This window comes from Nerophis ophidion, linkage group LG27 (assembly GCF_033978795.1).
Source record: "Nerophis ophidion isolate RoL-2023_Sa linkage group LG27, RoL_Noph_v1.0, whole genome shotgun sequence".
NCBI classification, from domain to species: Eukaryota; Metazoa; Chordata; class Actinopteri; order Syngnathiformes; family Syngnathidae; genus Nerophis; species Nerophis ophidion.
The window spans coordinates 28,362,876-28,383,275 of record NC_084637.1 but is presented as its reverse complement, the minus strand read 5'-3'; the positions used below and the strand labels follow the sequence as shown (position 1 = coordinate 28,383,275).

The following is a 20,400-nucleotide window of genomic DNA, read 5'->3' as shown; positions in this document are numbered from 1 at the left end:
CGTGGCACGGGTCTTCAATAGCTCTTTGAATGGCAAAGGATATTGATCCCAGAACCATTTATATAAAATATTTCCGAATCTAATTAAAATCTATTTTTTCGTCATGTCACCCGCCCGACCCCTCCGCGGATGAGACCGCAAACCGCGCATCTCTAGTAAGCACATTTGTAATCACATGGGATTTTATTACTAGGTTAATAATGTTGGCAAAATCCTAACCAAAACAACTTACCACAAAATGTTTTCTCTAGTTGGAAGTGGAATTCTTGTAGGCTAAAATGTGACCATTTCTACGGACACAGATGACACTGCATGATATAAATGTTATTTTTCATACTTTATAAGTAAACATTGTAGAGTTGTGCTGCCTCGTCTAGTGCGGTCATTTGGCTGCCAGGCTCCATTTGATCGAAGTAACTAGTGCTTATGTTGGATTGGTGAAACGGGAGTCATGTGACAGTGCCCACTGGAAGACGTCTCAATCTATAAATGTATGTCTTTAAGCCCACTGTTACAAAATAAAAGCAGCGTTTCTTCCTTACAAAAATACTCATGTAAAAAGTATATTGCATTAAAACTACTCTGACAAGCAAAATGTATCCAAAAAGTGACTTAAGAATATGTAACCAGGTAAATTTAACACATTACTACAATTTGGGAAGGTTTGGTGAGCATTATTGATTAAAATCAAAGACTTTCTAAAGCGTTCAAAAAACACTATGCACAGTTTAAGAAGTGACTTTTGTATTCCACATTTCTGACATTCATGATCAAGACAGAACTTTTTGCATGGATTTTTTGTTCAGTAAAGTAGCTTGTTAGAAGGAATTATGCACAATGCGAGATCGTTGTGCATCAGATTCAGATTTATCATTGCCATTCAAACATTTACATCAAAGATGCACTGCAGAACAAGATTGCGTTTCGTTTAAATTCCAAGCCGGTAGATAAAAAAATTAGTTTATAAATGTTGGAAGTACATGTAAGATAATGTTACATACTATAAAGGAGTATCATGTAAACAGTAGTAAAAACAAGCCAATTGCACAGATGCAAGTCTCATATTACACAATGTAGCATATTTTATTTGTTTCTGATGACAGTTAAATAATTAAAAAAATGTCAAAAAATGCAATGTGCAATCTATAAATGTAAGTCTTTAAGCTTACTGTTACAAAATAAAAAAAGCAGCGTTTCTTCCTTACAAAAATACTCAGGTAAGAAGGATGTTGCATTAAAACTACTCTGACAGGCAAAATGTTTTCAAAAAGTGACTTAAGGATATATATAACTAGGTACATTTAACACATTACTACAATTTCGGGAGGTTTGGTGAACATTATTGATTAAAATAAAAGACTTTCTAAAGCGTTCAAAATACACTATGCACAGTTTAAGAAGTGACTTTTGTATTCCACATTTCTGACATTCATGATCAAGACAGAACTTTTTGCATGGATGTTTTGTTCAGTAAAGTAGCTTGTTAGAAGGAATTATGCACAATGCTAGATCGTTGTGCATCAGATTCAGATTTATCATCGCCATTCAAACATTTACATCAAAGATGCACTGCAGAACGAGACTACGTTTCGTTTAAATTCCAAGCCGGTAGATAAAAAAATTTGTTTATAAATGTTGGAAGTACATGTAAGATAATGTCACATACTATAAAGGAGTATCATGTAAACAGTAGTAAAAACAAGCCGATTGCACAGATGCAAGTCTCATATTACACAACGTAGCATATTTTATTTGTTTCTGATGACAGTTAAATAATTTAAAAAATGTCAAAAAATGCAATGTGCAATCTATAAATGTAAGTATTTAAGCTTACTGTTACAAAATTAAAAAAGCAGCGTTTCTTCCTTACAAAAATACTTAAGTAAAATCAAAGATACACTGCAGAACGAGATTACGTTTCGCTTAAATTCCAAGCCGGTAGGTAAAAAAATAGTTTATGAATCTAAATATGCTGGAAATATATGTAAGATAATGTTACATACTATAAAGGAGTATCATGTAAACAGTAGTAAAAACAAGCCAATTGCACAGATGCAAGTCTCATATTACACAATGTAGCATATTTTATTTGTTTCTGATGACAGTTAAATAATTTAAAAAAATTCAAAAAATGCAATGTGCCACGAGTCAGCAACTGTCGTTCTCTACTTAACATTTGTTTTCCCAAAATACAGAAAAGGTATTTATCTTTTTTTTTATGAAAAAAAAAAAAGTTCACATAAATATATACAGATAACCTATAATAATAAATACACTAAAACATTGAACTTATCCATCCACATTGTTCAATATTCAAATTGGAAGCAGTGCAACCTAGCCTCAAATTCGGGTGACATATCATGGTTACATTGCCGTAACTAAATAGGCTTGCATTTGCACCTGTGCCATATTATTAATTGTATATTCATTATTTGTTTACCTCACCAATTTATGACTATTAACGTTGTACTGCTGCAAACATCTGAATTTATATAAAGTGATGTTTATTCCATATTGTTTAGAAATGTAAAAATACATATTTTTTTATTGTTGTACATGTTTTACTTGAATAAAGTAAATGGCATAAAAACCGATAAGCAAGTTATGATTTATTTAACAGTAAGCACGTCGCTTACGTATCTACTTATGTCTATGGGTTCAAAATCAACAACCAGAACATCCATTTTTTCACCATTTTGTTGTCCAACATCTTTTATGACAGTAATAAATGCCTTTAATGCTAATGATAACTTAAGGAGGCCAAACAAACAAAAAAAAACCTTATAGTACATGTTGCTTTTTTTATTGGCATTTTTCAACACATCAATAAATTCCAGTTAACAGTAAATAACCGTAAGACTATTTTCCAAAGTAATTCAATATGTTTGTTCTTTAAACTGGTTCATGGCTTTGTAAATAAACTGTGGGCTCCTGATATCCCTGCTACTCATTCAAGCACTTAAATCATGCAGCAAGTTTGGATATGGCTGAAAAAGGCTGGGTGTAGGGAAAGAAGAAAGTTTGGAAATACCTTAAACGGTCATAATTCAGAGACAAGAGAAGACAAAAATCAACATGAAAAGCTAAAAGTGCAAAGAAAATGAGAAAAAAAAAAACAGCACAATATTTCGCATGATTAAGAATTCCAGTCCAAAAACATGGAAGGCTGTTTTTTGTTGTTGTTTTTTTAAACCTCGCTACCACCACATCAAGTTAAGCAGATTCACAAATTATACTGTACAGAAGTCCAAAGTGCAAATATCATGAATTGGTATTAAGCTGGTATTTACATTTGATTTCCAGGTTGACGGGTTCGTTTTGTCCAGTCTCACTCAACTCGCACGGTTTGTGAACCCTAAACAACGACACTTTGCCGCCGCTCTCCAACAGGCTAGCAAATATCACCCGAGATGCTCCCATCAACACAGAACACTTCCATTGAAAGAAGTGAAGGAAATTTAAATATAGCTAGAAAACCGCAGAGAAATATCTGCAGTATTGCATGGCCGGTCACGTTGTTTCGTTTCATTGTATTGCCCAACGTTTGCATTGGATCACAATCATCATCACAGGACTTCATAATCCAGAATTATGATTGTTAAGTAATTGGGTTGCATAGTGCTATAAAAATGCTGCATTTTGACCACATCTAAACGAGACCTCTTTGAGCAGCTCGACATTTTATTTTAAGGACTGTGGCCTGAGCTTATGGTTACATTTCTATTTGATTCCTTTTTGAAACAAGTGCAGCTTTTCTCCGATATAAATGTCTGCATATGACAGTTTGGCTCAGATGTGCTAAAAATGCTTTTTGTTCACCCTTTGGATCTCGTTCCAATTCAACTGGCTGTTGCCTAAAAGAAGATACATGCTCAGTCCTGTGTGGCGAGCCATCATACAATATGTGACCTGGTCTAATATGTACTTATAAAAGTCAATTTAAGTGAAATATAAGACATTATGAACAATGTAGGGGGGGGGGGGGGGGGGTCAACACCCTGGTTGGAGTAAGACTTCATCCTGGTTGATATTGGCTTATCGGCACAACTCTAAACCTACATCTAGATCTAGTATTTGCCATGCATTTTAAATACACTTCTCTCTCTACATTTACTCTTACTGCCCTTCTTTCTCCTCTCTTCACTGCAACAATGTCCTGGCAGGTCATTTGAGGGCGGGGGGGTGATGGGGAACGGCACGGCGAACACTGTTGAGGATCACAAACGGAGTTGAGGTCTACGGACTGATTCGGAATGTGCACGTCCCGTTTTCTTGTACCTTGTTAGTACATAAAGAAGAGGCGCGTCCTGTGCGTGGTGGCCATGTTTTCGGACATGTTGCGGACCTTTAGGTAGTTGACAAAACCTCTGAAGAACAGCAGCAGACCTGCAAAAGATGAGAAGGAAAGAATGGCAAAAATGAGTGATGTTTTGATTCGGGTTGAAATCATCTGAGTGAGATCGGCTGATACCAATCACATGTATTAACTGTAATTTTTTTCAATGTATTTATTGGGAGTGCTATTGAGAATATCAACACTAGTTTCTTATTATTCTGTGTTACAACTCCATCCATCCATCCATTTTCTACCGCTTATTCCCTTGGGGGTCCTATGTTACAACTGTTTGATCAAAATAAAGTCAATAGTATCCAATAACTAAACAAAAGTAAAAAAATATATCTCCTATTATTATTTTTTTTTATTTTTATCCTTAAGTTTGTTTGCCCTCAAAGTCCTTGTGTCCAGGGATGTTTTTTTCCCAAATTTGTAAACATTAACAAAAAAACTGAAAAGTTATTTTGAGAAATTTAAAAAATCAACTCCATATTTTCATTTTCATTTTTATTTATCTCATTCATTGATGTGCATTTAAAACGATAAATAATTATATCAGAATTATACAATTTAAATTCACACAACTCCTGAGAAGGAGCAGGATGAAGGAAATCTTATAATTTCCTGCCCCCTTTGACATAAAACATTATATTACTTCATGAATATCATTTAAGCCGACACATATATCCAAATGTAATGAAACAATCAAAAACAAAAAACACAAGAAAAACACAAGTGCAAAACTGCATAAAGTATAAACCAAACCAAGAAAATAATAGTAATAATACAATAATATACACCTCACGGAATGATACAGAGCAAATACAAAATCAGACAAAAAATAAGTAAAATAATAAATAAAAAACAAAATGTAAACACTTATAGCTGTCCATATGATCTTATTGTTCTATCTTTATATATTTTTTTCAATTGGAATATATTTTTACAGTTTTTTATCTCGTAAAGAGAATTCCACAATTTTACCCCCACCACTGATGTACACATTTGTTTTAAAGTTGTCCTTGAATATTGTTGTTTGAAATGACCTTTTCTTCTATGCACTTCATTCTCAGAAGTGATGAAAAACATTTTTTGTAAATTTGCTGGTAATGTTTTACTTCTAGCCTTAAACATGACACACACTGTCTGTAGCTTTACTAGCTCCTGTAGTTTCAATAGTCCAGAGTTAATAAATAAAATGTTAGTGTGTTCTAAGTAATCTACTTTATGAATAATCCTTATAGCTCTTTTCTGTAATTGATACAATGCCTTTATGTTAATCTTATAAGTGTTCCCCCACACTTCCACACAGTAGCTGATATATGGTAATATAAGTGCACAATACAATATGCGCATTGCCCTATAATCTAACATATATTTTACCTTGTTTAATATAAAAATATATCAATCACATACTGATACTTTTCTATCAACACTACCAATTTTTTGATTGATCCGCCTTCCCATTACGTGTTGTGTACTGACTATAAAAAAAGCCGACAACCAACAGTTGTTTCATGGATTTATCATTATCCTATATTGTTTTATCTCTTTAGACTAGGGGTGTCAGACTCATTTTAGCTCAGGGGCTGAATGGAGGACAATCTATTCACACGTGGGCTGGGCTGGTAAAATCATAGCATTATAACTTAAAAATAAAGACAACTTGAGGTTGTCTTCTTTGTTTCATTTTGCCCAAAAGCAGAGAAACAAATTCTGAGGAAAAAAATATGCAGTTTCAAAAACCACAATGAAAAACATAATGAACTAAGACTTTGTTTCAGTATATTTACAAAACCATTACACTTTAAGCACCTCCTGTTTAGCATTCTCATGTTGGCAGTTCATTTAAGACGTGTTTGGAAAAGTTATCGAGTGTTTCCTTGAGGCATCTGCAACTGCCACTACACAATAATTCATCATCATTGAAATATTACAATTACAATATAAAAAAAACTATTATCAAAATGACACAATACACGAAATCAAGGCAACATAACACAAGCCTAATCAAAGTGAACGTGCTAGATTTAAGCATAAAAATAAAACAGATTAATCAACATATGTAGAAACACATTTTTTACAATGGAGTTCAGGGTGTGCATCGCACAGTCAACCAATAAGTGTTACGTGCAGCACTCCCAAAGTACAAAGATGATGGTCATATTGACTTAAGTCCTTGCATCTTTCCGCTTCGTTATTTTATCTGTTGAGTGATAATTTACAATGAAAAAAGGTATTGTGCCTCGATACTGTCCTACTCTGTCCTAGTCTGTGGCCAGCCACAACAGAAGCAGCTGATTGCTTGCACCTGCACTGATTAGAGTTTTAATGTTCCTGAGGGAATTCTCCTGAAGGAATCATGAAGTACTATATCTATCTATCTAGCGCCAGCCATTCCAGAGAGCGCATAAAGTCAGCTGACACGTTATCTTTAAACAGTGTCGTGTGTGACGTGGGTTTCACTTGAATTGCTATTGCAAGATTCAGTGGACAAATTTAGAACAGCAGTTTTTTTGGTAAAAAGAAAAATGCAGCTAATTTTTATACTGAGCAAACTAATCGCCGTACGTTTGACACCCCTGCTCGAGACCTTTTATTCTCAAACTGTGGTCCACTTAACACTAGCGGTGCGCAGGCTCCATCTCGTGGTACACCAAATATTTGATTCATTATTTAAGTACAGTGCTTTATTTTTTTCTATATTCAAAGACATTGTTACTGTTCAAACTGTGTGGCCAAATAAATTCAATATACTTCTATACCCCTTCATTGTTTTTAATGAATACTTTGGCCTACGACGCTACTGTATTTTAATTTTGGTTGACACTGTAGTACTTAGAGAGCCAAGTGTTTTCTGAGAGGGGATTTGATGGAAAATGTTTGAGAACCAGTACTCTCGACTCTTACTAATTTAATTGTTAATTTCCTGTTAATACCTCCTTACTTCGTGCTGTAACGCAATTGCATCTACTCTTCTTAAACTTTACTAAGCACTTATTTCATGCCTGCTCTTGGGATGCTCCCGGTGTGTCACATGTTTAGCCTTATCCTCCGGTGATAATGTTAGATAAGATACTAATAAATGCAATTTATTTGCCGTAATAAAAGGTGATTATTATGAACTCAGGGAGTGGCTCTACATTGTGTATGGAGACATAAATAACTGCTAGCCTCTTGTGGGGCAGTATAGCTCGGTTGGTAGAGCGGCCGTGCCATCAACTTGAGGGTTGCAGGTTCGATCCCCGCTTCCACCATCCTAGTCTCTGCGGTTGTGTCCTTGGGCAAGACACTTTACCCACCTGCTCCCAGTGCCACCCACACTGGTTTAAATGTAACTTAGATATTGGGTTTCACAATGTAAAGTGCTTTGAGTCACTTGAGAAAAGCGCTATATAAATATAATTCACTTCACTTCACTTGACAGCCGGAAGACTAAAAGTAAATACAGTGGCAATCAGAGGGGATCGAGGTTTGTGATTGGGATTAAAAGGCCTTAATCAAAATTTGTTCGACACTGATCGGTGCATCTGTGCCAGAAATATATGGAATATTCATCAAAGTTTAAATTGTAGTTTATTCATTTATACAGCACATTTAAAACAACTCCGGTTGACCAGTGCTGTACATAAAACAAAATACAAATAGTGAAATACAGTGTCAAATGTATATTTTAACACAGCAGGTATGACTAAAATAATAGAATAACAATTGTATCCTAAAAAAGGTGTGAAAGAGATATGACAAAAAATACTTAAACAGTAAAACTAAGTAAATTAGCAGAACTCACCAAGCAGCAGGAAGATCCACCAGAGCCAGTACTGGCCATTGAAGTAGCCGGTGAAATAGTCGGAGAACTGAAGAGACAAATAACCATGTTATTTACACTTTTGTACACGCATTACACTCCAGGCATGCACACACCCTGACAATGAGAATCCACTTGATGAGGGAGAGCCCAAAGCCACAGATGGCACCGTAACGTCCTGCGATGGTGTTGGTTAAACAGAAGGACAGACAGAATCCGATCCAGTTGAACAGGAAGGCCACTAGAGGGAGACAAAATACAATGAAGAGAGTTTAGGACAAAGAAAGGGAAACATAAGCTGTACTTCTGTAACAAAATTATCACAATAGTGCCGTAACGTGTGACGCGATAAAATGAAAACCTGGTTGGTGTGGTAAGTAAACTACATCCCCAAAATTCCATACGTAGACTTGACGGGATTTTTTTATTTTTTTAATCATATTATTAATGCATTGTCACTGTCACCGACGTCCCACTGGGGTGAGTTTTCCTTGCACTTATGTGGGCTCTACCGAGGATGTCGTTGTGGTTTGTGCAGCCCTTTGAGACACTGGTGATTTAGGGTTATATAAATAAACATTGATTGATTGATTGATAGATGCCTATATCTGCTGTACAGATTTACTTTTGAAAGGAGAAGTGTGGGATACTTCTCTTGCTGCCTTATTTGTATTTGACTTTAACAAATGTTTGGGCAGAATTTAATTAAAGAAACCCATATTTCCTTTTCAGAAATATAGAAATGTATCAAAGCTGTCATGTATTTTATGGAGAAATGTAGTTAATCATAAACTGGCACCCAATGTCATTAAAAATAGTTAATTTTGAATCGTTTTGAATCGAATCGTTACCCCCAAAAATCGAATCGTGTGGTGCCCAAAGATTCACAGCCTTATTAGTTAAAGATGCCTTATCTATTGTATTTTAAGACTACATTTACTGCAATTTTAGTATGACAGTAATGTTGTGAAATTAAGTCAAAAACTGAATAGACTTGAGTAAAATCTGGTTTGTTGTTACTGTTCAGGTGCAGTCTTTGACTTACTGAAAAAGGCCAGCATAAAGATTCCATCATTCCCGACTCTCAGCTGATCAGTGTCGCTGAAATCATCTCTGGGAAGGAATTCATCATCCTGTTGGTGATATGTGCAGAAATAATCATTAAAAAATAGATATATATATAAAAAAGTGCAGTTCCTGTTAAAAGCACACGTGCATAAGCAGTAAGAATCGATGCATGGCAGTGTGTCTCCTCACCCGTGACATCACCTCCACAGTGGAAGTGGCCATGGCAGCAGCTTTGGCCTTTTCTGCCTCGTCATACGTGGGCAGTGAGGTGGCCACGCTGTAGGGCGGCGGTACTGGGAAGTCGCTTTGGAAACTTGTTTCTGTTGAAAAATAACAGGAGGCGCGATTAGGCAGCTCAGATAATTGTGCGGCCACGCTGTCAAGGAAACCTACAAACAAGTCGAGAGGAATTTAGACCACAAGACGTGTTATTTTTACATGTTCAACGAAAAAGTGGTGCACAGGGCGGTTTGTTCGATACACACCAGGAGTTGCTGCGGTCGCACCCAGTTCAATGGAGGCGTAAGGAGGCGGCGGCGCATCTGCACCGCCCGTTCCTAGAACCTCATCTGGTGGAGGGGCGGGCGGCACGCTGCTCTGTGCCGGGTTTTGGCCCTGCGACGTTCCGGCTTGTGTTGCGGAGCACGACGGCTGCTCGCTGACAGACGTCTCAGAGGAGTCGTCTTCATTGTGCAGCTGGAAGAGAAGACAAGAGGGTTGGCATGAAAACGCAATCCTTAAGGGTGTCGCCGAGCTCTGGCACTGGTTGTACAGTGGGGCAAAAAAGTATTTAGTCAGTCACCGATTGTGCAAGTTCTCCCACTTAAAATGATGTAAGAGGTCTGTAATTTTCATCATAGGTACACTTCAAATGTGAGAGACAGAATGTGAAAAAAAAATCCAGGAATTCACATTGAAGGAATTTTAAAGAATTTAGTTGTAAATTATGGTGGAAAATAAGTATTTGGTCAAACATTCAAAGCTCTCACTGATGGAAGGAGGTTTTGGCTCAAAATCTCACGATACATGGCCCCATTCATTCTTTCCTTAACACGGATCAATAGTCCTGTCCCCTTTGCAGAAAAACAGCCCCAAAGCATGATGTTTCCACCCCCATGCTTCACAGTAGGTATGGTGTTCTTGGGATGCAACTCAGTATTCTTCTTCCTCCAAACACGACAAGTTGAGTTTATACCAAAATGGATACATGGATGATACAGCAGAGGATTGGGAGAATGTCATGTGGTCAGATGAAACCAAAATAGAAATTTTTGGTATAAACTCAACTCGTTGTGTTTGGAAGAAGAAGAAGAATACTAAGTTGCATCCCAAGAACACCACAACTACTGTGAAGCATGGGGGTGGAAACATCATGCTTTGGGGCTGTTTTTCTGCTAAGGGGACAGGACAATTGATCCGTGTTAAGGAAAGAATAAATGGGGCTATGTATCGTGAGATTTTGAGCCAAAACCTCCTTCCGTCAGTGAGAACTTTGAATGGTTGACCAAATACTTATTTTCCACCATAGTTTACAAATAAATTCTTTAAAATTCCTACAATGTGAATTCCAGGATTTGTTTTTCACATTCCGTCTCTCACAGTTGAAGTGTACCTATGATGAAAATTACAGACCTCTGTCATCATTTTAAGTGGGAGAACTTGCACAATCGGTGGCTGACTAAATACTTTTTTGCCCCACTGTATATCGTAGGGACACAAAGACAGCGATGCACGGTCATTTATCTTCAAAAGAAACTCGGACTAAAGTAATTTGCCTTTCTTGTATAAGATTTAATGTACAAGTGACGAGCACCCAAAGTAAAGTAAGATAACATCAGCCTTGCCATGAACAAAATAATAAATCTGCATGAATAAACTGATGACTTCTGTGTTGGTGTATCTTCACTGTCTACCAAAACGCTAAAGCAGACTAAAACACATTTATTTTGAATTGGTCACTTATAACGCCTACTGTCTCCTGGTCAGACCCAATCCAACAACCTGTTGAATGTCCCATCTGAAGATGACTAAGAGTATTTTGACAAAATAATCCAAAATTTGTGTATTTTGTTTTACACTACATCCTAGGTTGGGCGATATGGCTGAAAACTATCTAAATGTAAATTTTTTGTATTGATTGAAATCAATAATCATTGATATTTTTATGTCTTAAAGCCTGCCAAAATACAGTAAAACAATTTCCATCTTACCAAGGGTGCTATTTATCAGTGGAAAGAGTGTCTCTTCGCCAGGTAGGATGAGTGCAGCTAAGGTAATAAAATAATTAAAGTAGATATGAAGCTAGTTGCAGGTTATATGGTGGTAGTGTTTAAACTATTGAACACTACACAGTTAGGGAAACAACTAATTAAAAACGGGCACATTGGAAGTGCCAGGATGTATGCATTTAAAAACTTTAACAAGAATATGGGCGTGCTGTGAAGCCATTGCCTTAGACACCTTCAACAACATGTACGAACCGATTGTTGGTCCGACAACAAGTTGTGTGCTGCTTCCGCATTTACACGTTAAAGATTGAAAGGCATACTGGGTGATACAGAGTACACTGATGGTTGTGATATAAACAACTTCAACACTTACTAATATGTGCCACGCTGTGAAGTCACACCCAACAAGATTGACAAACACATTTCGGGAGAACATCCTCACAGTAACACAACATAAACGCAACACAACAAATACCACCGCCCCCAACCTCGCCCACCTTACCGACGCAGGGGGAGGGGGTTTATGCTGCTAGCGCGGTGTATAAAATAGTCAGGAAGTTGAATAATTACAAAGGATTATGGGTATTTTTTGTGTTGCGTTTATGTTGTGTTACTGTGAGGATGTTCTCCCGAAATGTGTTTGTCGTTCTTAATTGGTGTGGCTTCACAGCGTGGCGCATATTACTAAGAGTGTTGAAATTGTTTATATCACAACCATTAGTGTACTCTGTGTCACCCAGTATGCCTTGCAGTCGTGTGCGTGTTGCCGTGGAAGCCACACACAACATGATGCTGGAATTGACAAAAAGATTGTGCATGTTGTAGTAGGCGACAAAGCCAATAGCTTCAAAGAACGCCCTAATACTTATTATCTGGGTGACTACCAGCAGTCATTCAGGAGAATAATAGCGTCTCTTATTGTCTTCTTCGCTTAATGACACGGGTCTTAAATGGCTCTTTGAATGGCAAAGGATACCGTTCACAGAACCATGCATATCAAATATTTCCGGATGGTTCAACCGCCGCCCGCCCAAATCTAATTAAAATCTATTTTTTCGTCATGTCACCCGCCCGACCCGCAGTTTATCCGCGGACTCCGCGGATGAGACCGCAAACCGCTCATCTCTAACGGACACTCTAACCACTAGGCCACTGAGCAGGATGAGCTGCGAAACGTCTTCCAAGACAAACCATTTTACAGTGTACAATTTGATGGATAACTTTGTCTAAAAATCATGAGTCAAGACGATATTCAAGTACTTATTTTGATTTTAACCAAAAAAATGTTTGGGGTGCAATATTAGGCCTTGTCCACACGAACACGGATACCTAATACACGCATATTTCTATCTGCATTTAGGCCTCATCTGCATACTTTTGTCCTTAAAAACGCAGGCTTTTGCAAACGCTGGGCCAAGTGTAGAGCTCCAAAACGCTCCGCTTAACGTATGTGTGCACATGGCACAAACGGAGACTTGTATTCCTCTGATGATGTCACAGTTGTGCAGTGTCGTTACCAAAGCTCAACAACACTGCCTTGCTGCCTTCAAACTAAAATAAGAGGACGTACTGTATGTTTGAACGTAAATATGCTGCTATTTTCACTCAACATTGACTATGTCTCATAAGAAAGCTGCAACATTATCTCATGATTTTAGTCCTTATTTAACGACAGATCATGAAATTAACTGGCGTGTCCTGCTTCATTTTTGTGGAGATTGAACCAGAGGCAACCGAGCATGCGCTTAAAAAGAGACTGAACAACAACAACAAAAAAACATGTCGTGTGTACTGATGTTTAAGACAATATTCACTTCATTGCACATGTAAGATATCACTATCTATGAATAAGTGCTTTATAATTCCATGAGTTTTGCAGCATGCACTTTGGGCACTTAAACATATGCAAAATGGTTTCCTCGACTCATTGGTGCATGCTGATTTTACAAATAATGTACACTTCACTGCACAAGTAATATATTACCATGTTGCCAAACATGTTTTTATTCTAGGAGTGTTGGGTGTCAGCAGCACAGGCGTACACGCACGCTTTAAACACAAAAAAAAGATTCACAATGTTCTCAGGGCTCTGTGTAAGTGCATGCTGGTTTTAAAGATAAGGTACATTTCATTGTACATCTAGTGTATCAAAATAAACATATTAACAAAAGGTGTAATGCCACCAAGTCAGTATTGCTGCTTTTTCCAGGCTTCTGATTGGACTAAGTGTGCATGACAGCAGGTGTATGTATGTGTTTGTGTGTAGACATAAGACAGTTTGGAAACTACACTTGTGTGGATGGAGATTGTTTTAACCCCAAATATGTGTTTTTGAAACTGTCCGTGTCGATCAATTTTAAAATATATGAATTTGCTTGCAGTACATGTATTTTCATTCTGTCAAACTGGAAAGTTGAATAAGTTTAGTAAGAAAATACGCAAATTAACTCCAGATCGAAAGAATACTCTTCTTCACAAGGGACACAATTTGACGGTAACAGTTTACTCAGATTGCTAGATCTCTGATTATGCCGCCTTTAAGTTGGGAGTGGAGTAATGTTTTTTTTTTAGACACACCCAGTGGCCATGATGATTCATCAACAGTGTTGGCGTTAACACACTTTTGTGTCCTTTTACGCATATGAAATCAGACGCTGATTCTTTATTTTACCAACACTGCCTTTGCTGTGTTAAAACTGTGGAGCGGCCACCGCTCACTGATCCCCTCACCTCCCACTGGGTGATCAAGGGTGATGGGTCAAATGCAGAAAATAATTTTGCCACACCTAGTGTGTGTGTGACAATCATTGGTACCTTAACTTTATTGGTCGACTTCAAAGTAGGGCTGGGCGATATGGCCTTTTTTTAATATCGTGATATATTTAGGGCATATCACGATACACGATATATATCTCGATATTTTGCCTCGGCCTTGAATTAGCACATGATACATATAATCACAGCAGTATGATCATTCTATATGTCTACATCAAAACATTCTTGTTCATACTGCATTAGTATATGCTCATTTTAAACTTTCATGCAGGAAATCACAACTAAAGAAATCACTATTTTGAATGTTTGGTGTGGGCATGTGGCACCGAAGGAAGATTATTTTTGTGACTGAAGCAAAAAACGTTTTACACTTTTATACTGAAATAAATACACCTACAACTTATTAAATAAAACTATTGAAAAAAAACACCGGCAGCAGTAAAGTTTAGATCCATGGAGGAGAGAAGAAAGTGAATGAATGTTTAAAACTGAATAAATTTACATATACATAAACATGTATTGTCTTTTGTATTATTTTTTTGGGATGATTTAAGTAACATTTATGTCAGCCTAGGGCTGGGCAATATATCGATATACACGATATATCGCGGGTTTGTCTCTGTGCAATATAGAAAATGACTATATGGTAATATTCGGGTATACGTTCTCACGCAGTTGCTTTTAGCTGCGGACTTTACACTACAGGCTCTTCCCACTCTCTTATCTCTCCTTCTCACAGACAGCAAGCGCACCTTCTTACATACGTCACATATGTATACGCCCTCGCGGAGCAGAGAGGTAGCAGCAAGGGTAACGTTAGCTGTGATGCTAGCGCAGCCGTGCGAGTGGTAATGCCAGAGAAATCAGGTGCGAATCTGGTAACAAATGAAGGAAGAATTAATTCCCAAGAAAAACAGCAGGGGGTCCATTGTCTGGCGGTGGTTTGGCTTCAGTTGGGAATATGTCGAACAGACAACCGTAATTTCTCAAGTTTGGGGCAAAAGTGTTGCTACAAAAAGTAGCAGTACTGCTAGTATGTAGCGTCATTTGAAAAGTCACCTGCTAGAGAATGAAGAGTGCTTACTCCACATTTCAACATCTCCATTCGGTACCACACGCCCACACCATCAAAATGCAGAGGCAAATATTTCCAGATCAACACCATATGAAAAAATTAGTCAACAACAAAAGGAGATAATGTCCGCAGTAACCTACCACATAGCGACGGACGAACACTATTTGATTCCTATTATAAAGCTCATTTTTATTTGAGTTATTAAAATATCTTGTGTGACATCATGCACAAAAAGGCACTATATGTGTTTTAAACTATTGTAGTGGCGTTCTGTACAAAAAGGGCACTTTAATTTAGTGTTGTTTTGATATGTCATCTTAGTGACATCATGCACAAAAGTGCACTAATAGCTTGTTTTAAAATGTCTCTGACAATCTTGCACTTTCTGTTTTGAAATGACATGTTTGTGCCACTGTTTGATAACTGTTTAATAAATATAGTTTTAGTCTATTGACTTAGTTGTGATTTCCTTCCCTGCATGAAAGTTTATAATGAGCATATATTAATGCAGTATGAACAAGAATGTTTTAATGTAGACCCATTGAATCATCATACTGCTGTGATTATATGTATCATGTGTTCATTCAAGGCCAATGCAAAATATCGAGATATAATATATAATATGTATATAAATACAATTTATGATTTCATAATTATACATATAGGTTATATTAAAATGTATATATTACCACTTTATATGGAATTTAAATAAATTGTGTGTATATATATATATATATATATAAGTGTACAAATGTATATGTTTGATTTAAATGTTAAACTGTGTATATGAGACGTGTGCTACATATATGTTGCTTATATATTGCTTAAAAAAAAGTATTATAAGTGAAGCATGTTTTAGATTTTATATATTTTGAATCTTGTTCTTGTTGTGATGGGGTAGGTTTATATAAGCGTTGCTTCAACCTACACCCTTTCGGCTCAATCATTGCTCAAATGAGTGTTTTTTTTTCCTTTTTTTGTTGTTGTTCTTTGTTTTATGTGAAGATTGCCGAAATAAATAAATAAATAATGTGAGATATAACAGGATAATGTATACATTTATCATTTGTTTTCAAAATGGCTACAAAAAGGGACTCCAAAAATTTACTGAGGCACCCCATTTTTATGACTTGATGGGGTCCCGGGCACCGCATTTTAAAAATTCCTGGCGCCAACACTGATCAAGTTAAGCTCATGAATTAAGGAAGTCTAACGATGGGGACACGCTAGTTACTGGACACCTTAGTACGCTTCCACCATGGAGACTTTTTAAGTGTTAGCAATATGCGACTTTTTATATTTTAGATTGACAAATGATAAACGAGGGACGACTAATCACTTCCAGACAGACAATCAGGAGCACTGAGATCACATTTGCTTATGAATGAAAGTGCGTCCATTATTACATAACAAACCCTCGCAGCATAGTTCCAAGCCTGCGCCTGAGAGAAAATAATGTGCCTGAAAACATCACGCGGGCTTTCCGGAAGTGCTCAAAACGTGCTGGTATATGTTTTGTTGAAGAGAAATTAGTATATATATTACTATGTTTATTAAAACTACACCATTAATATCACATATCATCCATGCACCGTTGTTGTTTGTTTTTCAGGTCATGCTTTTGCTGCATTTTGATAAACCTGGGTGCATTGCTCAATAATCTTTGCCCTTTAAAGGCTTACTGAAATGAGATTTTCTTATTTAAACGGGGATAGCAGGTCCATTCTATGTGTCATAATTGATCATTTCGCGATATTGCCATATTTTTGCTGAAAGGATTTAGTAGAGAACATTGTTTGCAACTTTTGGTCGCTGATAAAAAAGCCTTGCCTGTACCGGAAGTAGCAGACGATGTGCGCGTGACATCACGGGATGTGGAGCTCCTAACATCCTCACATTGTTTCCAATCATGGCCACCAGCAGCGATAGCGATTCGGACCGAGAAAGCGACGAGTTCCCCATTAATTTGAGCGAGGATTAAAGATTCGTGGATGAGGAAAGTGACAGTGAAGGACTTAAAAAAAAAAAAAGGCGAGGGCAGTTGGGAGCGATTCTGATGTTATTAGACATATTTACTAGGATAATTCTGGAAAATCCCTTATCTGCTTATTGTGTTACTACTGTTTTAGTGAGATTATATGGTGGTACCTGAAAGTCGGAGGGGTGTGGTGACCGCCAGTGTCTTCGATGGAAGCCACGTTTCTCGACGAGGCAAGGCAGCCGGGCTGAGATTTTTTTTCCCCCACTCCTCCACGGTGTAAGCATCAGACGGTCGGGGGCGGCCGTTGGGAGGAGGCAAGAGAGTCCGCAGCTGCAGGAAGCGAGGCACGACGCATGCTCTCCGCTCATAACTACGGTAAGAGCCGACTTAATACCACAAGTTTCTCACCGAAACCTGCCGGTTGACATGCGGTATGGAACCATGTTCGCTTGACTGCTCTGTTCCATAGTAAAGCTTCACCATCACCTTTCGGGGAATGTAAACAAGGAAACACCGGCTGTGTTTGTGTGGCTAAAGACGGCCGCAATACACCGCTTCCCACCTACATCTTTCTTCTTTGACGTCTCCATTATTAATTGAACAAATTGCAAAAGATTCAGCAACACAGATGTCCAGAATACTGTGTAATTATGCGATTAAAGCAGACGACTAATAGCTGTGATCGGTGCTGGTACAAAATGTCCTCTACAATGCGTGACGTCACGCGCACGCGTCATCATACAGCGACGTTTTAGCATGATACTTCCGCTGGAAATTTAAAATTGCAATTTAGTAAACTAACCCGGCCGTATTGATGTATAAACTATCAGACTGCGTGGTCGGTAGTAGTAGGTTTCAGTAGGCCTAGAGGTATCCTGTTGAAAACGTTGCGGAATGATGGCGCTTATGTTGACGCGTGCTTGTGACGTTATTGGTTGGAGCGGACATTTCAGCCCAGCACCACTCACGGCTAAAAGTCGTCTCTTTTCATTGCAGAATTACACAGTATTTTGGACATCTGTGTTGCTGAATCTTTTGCAATTTGTTCAATGAATAATGGAGACTATTAGGGAGAATGCTGTTGTTGGAAAGCGGTGGATTGCAGCTGCCTTTAGCAACCGAAACACAGCCGGTGTTTCTTTGTTTGTTGTGAAGCTTTAACACAGAGCGGTCAAGCGAACATGTTTCTCTACCACATGTCAACCAATTGTGATATTAAGTCGGCTCTTACCGGAGACTTGAGTGGATTATGTGACCTCCTCCTGCAGCTTTCAAAAAGGCAGCTGTGATCTTGGCTCCTCTATTGGCTTCTCTCAGAGACACTGGTGTTCACCGCAGCCCTCCGACTTTCAGGTATGACTTTATACTCTCATTAAAACACTATTAACACAATAAGCAGATAAGGGATTTTCCATAATTAGCCTAGTAAATGTGTCTAATAACATCTGAATCGCTCGCACTTCCGCCGCCTTTTCTTTTTCGTTTTTTAGTGCTTCACTCTAACTTTCCTCATCCACAAATCTTTCATCCTCGCTCAAATTAATGGGGAAATCGTCGCGCTCTCGGTCCAAATTGCTCTTGCTGCTAGTCGCTATGATTATAAACAATGTGAGAAGCTCCACAACCCACGACATCACGCGCACATCGTCTGCTACTTCCGGTTCAGGCAAGGCTTTGTTATTAGCGACCAAAAGTTGCGAACTTTATCGTGGATGTTCTCTACTAAATCCTTTCAGCAAAAATATGGCAATATCACGAAATGATCAAGTATGACACATAGAATGGACCTGCTATCCCCGTTTAAATAAGAAAATCTCATTTCAATAGGCCTTTAAAGTGACATGTGTAGGGCAATACTGGAAATGTTGGTATCGATCCGATACAACGTAAATACCCAGTTGGTAATGCTGATATCAATTTGAACAACCTTTATTTGTTTTGATTGTAAGCGTATGGCATTCTTTATAATAATATGTTTACATCTTACCTACATTTGGCATTAAAAAAAGGATAATGCTAGAGACGCTAATAGTTGCTAAAGTTAGCTTAGCATATGCGGAAGTACATGAGACGTCGTCGTGAGTTTCCCTAATAAAATTGAAGAAACTTACCGACTTTCGAATGGAGGAAACCATAACAAATATAACAATTAATTGTATTAAAAAGTAAAATGTTAAACAGAACACTCTTGGTTGTTTGTGTCTTATAAGGTAGGCCAACTGCCATACAGTGTCGATACTTACCACTTGGTATCGGCTCGCTGGGTCCATTCTGTGAAAAGCAAGCCGGCCAAGAAACGTCAAAACCTGTCTTGATGACTTCAGACAGTGAATAAACGACTTTTTAACAATCTCTCAAACGAGTACAAAGTAAACGGCCGCTGACAGTAATGGCTGCAGTCCACATAACACTCGCTTCGTTGTTGCTCGAAATCTTGGCAGGACTCAAGCGCGTTTAAAGTTGTCCACTTCCGTCTCAATATTTCAAAATAAACGTATAACTTTACATCTAATACCGCCATTTTTTAAATTAAATGGTCATCAAACACTGAATTATCTTCATATAAAAACAAATGCGTTATGGCTTACCCGTGTAAATAGTTTACTTTTCCTTGTGTTTAGTTTTAACGCTTGAAGATGTTTTATTTTAAAGTATGAGTGCCGCATTTCCGGCATCGGTCTCATTCTTGCCAGTTCCGGAACATTGAGCAATAAAATGAACCAGATGACGCAAATACACAGGGAACTAATAAATATTTAACCACAGGGTTAAGTAAGCTTTTGGTTAAAAAAAAAAGCCATCATAATTACAAGAAACTTGAACTAATATAGATTTTTTTTTTTACATAATTAGTACATAATTAGTACATTTTACGGCGACTTGTCCAGGGTCTACTCCGTCTTCCGCCCAATTGTAGCTGAGAAAGGCACCAGCGCCTCCCACGACCCCAAAAGGAATAAGTGGTAGGAAATTGGTGGATGGAGGGAACTTTTTAGGGAATCGGACCCTCAAACATACACTGCCAATCAAAAAGTCATTCATTTGGTTAGGTATCATTTGGATTTGGACGTTTAGGTTCAGATTTTAAGTTTCTTGTTCCCAATTATTGTCAATTTCGATTATTTTAAG

General features: G+C 37.7%; 1 protein-coding gene across 1 annotated transcript; it reads right to left on the bottom strand.

The window, feature by feature from the left end:
• Nucleotides 1–2,781: 2,781 nt before the first annotated feature.
• On the bottom strand, nucleotides 2,782–19,733 carry ndfip2 (Nedd4 family interacting protein 2). Its single transcript, XM_061889844.1, has 8 exons — nucleotides 19,515–19,733; nucleotides 9,698–9,908; nucleotides 9,402–9,532; nucleotides 9,190–9,277; nucleotides 8,261–8,385; nucleotides 8,127–8,193; nucleotides 4,279–4,386; nucleotides 2,782–4,207 (listed from the first exon to the last, which is right to left on the bottom strand). Exons 1-7 carry the CDS (start codon nucleotides 19,539–19,541, stop codon nucleotides 4,283–4,285), a joined length of 753 nt encoding a protein of 250 aa, XP_061745828.1. The 5' UTR covers nucleotides 19,542–19,733; the 3' UTR covers nucleotides 2,782–4,207; nucleotides 4,279–4,282.
• Nucleotides 19,734–20,400: the final 667 nt, after the last annotated feature.

Coding starts and splice junctions, on each gene's coding strand:
- ndfip2 (XM_061889844.1), bottom strand. CDS start 19,541: ATGGACCCAGCGAGCCGATACCAAGTG. Junction 8,386..9,189: donor CTTTATGCTGGCCTTTTTCA/GTAAGTCAAAGA, acceptor GTCTCCCTCTAG/TGGCCTTCCTGTTCAACTGG. Junction 4,387..8,126: donor GTGGATCTTCCTGCTGCTTG/GTGAGTTCTGCT, acceptor CATCTTTTGCAG/GTCTGCTGCTGTTCTTCAGA.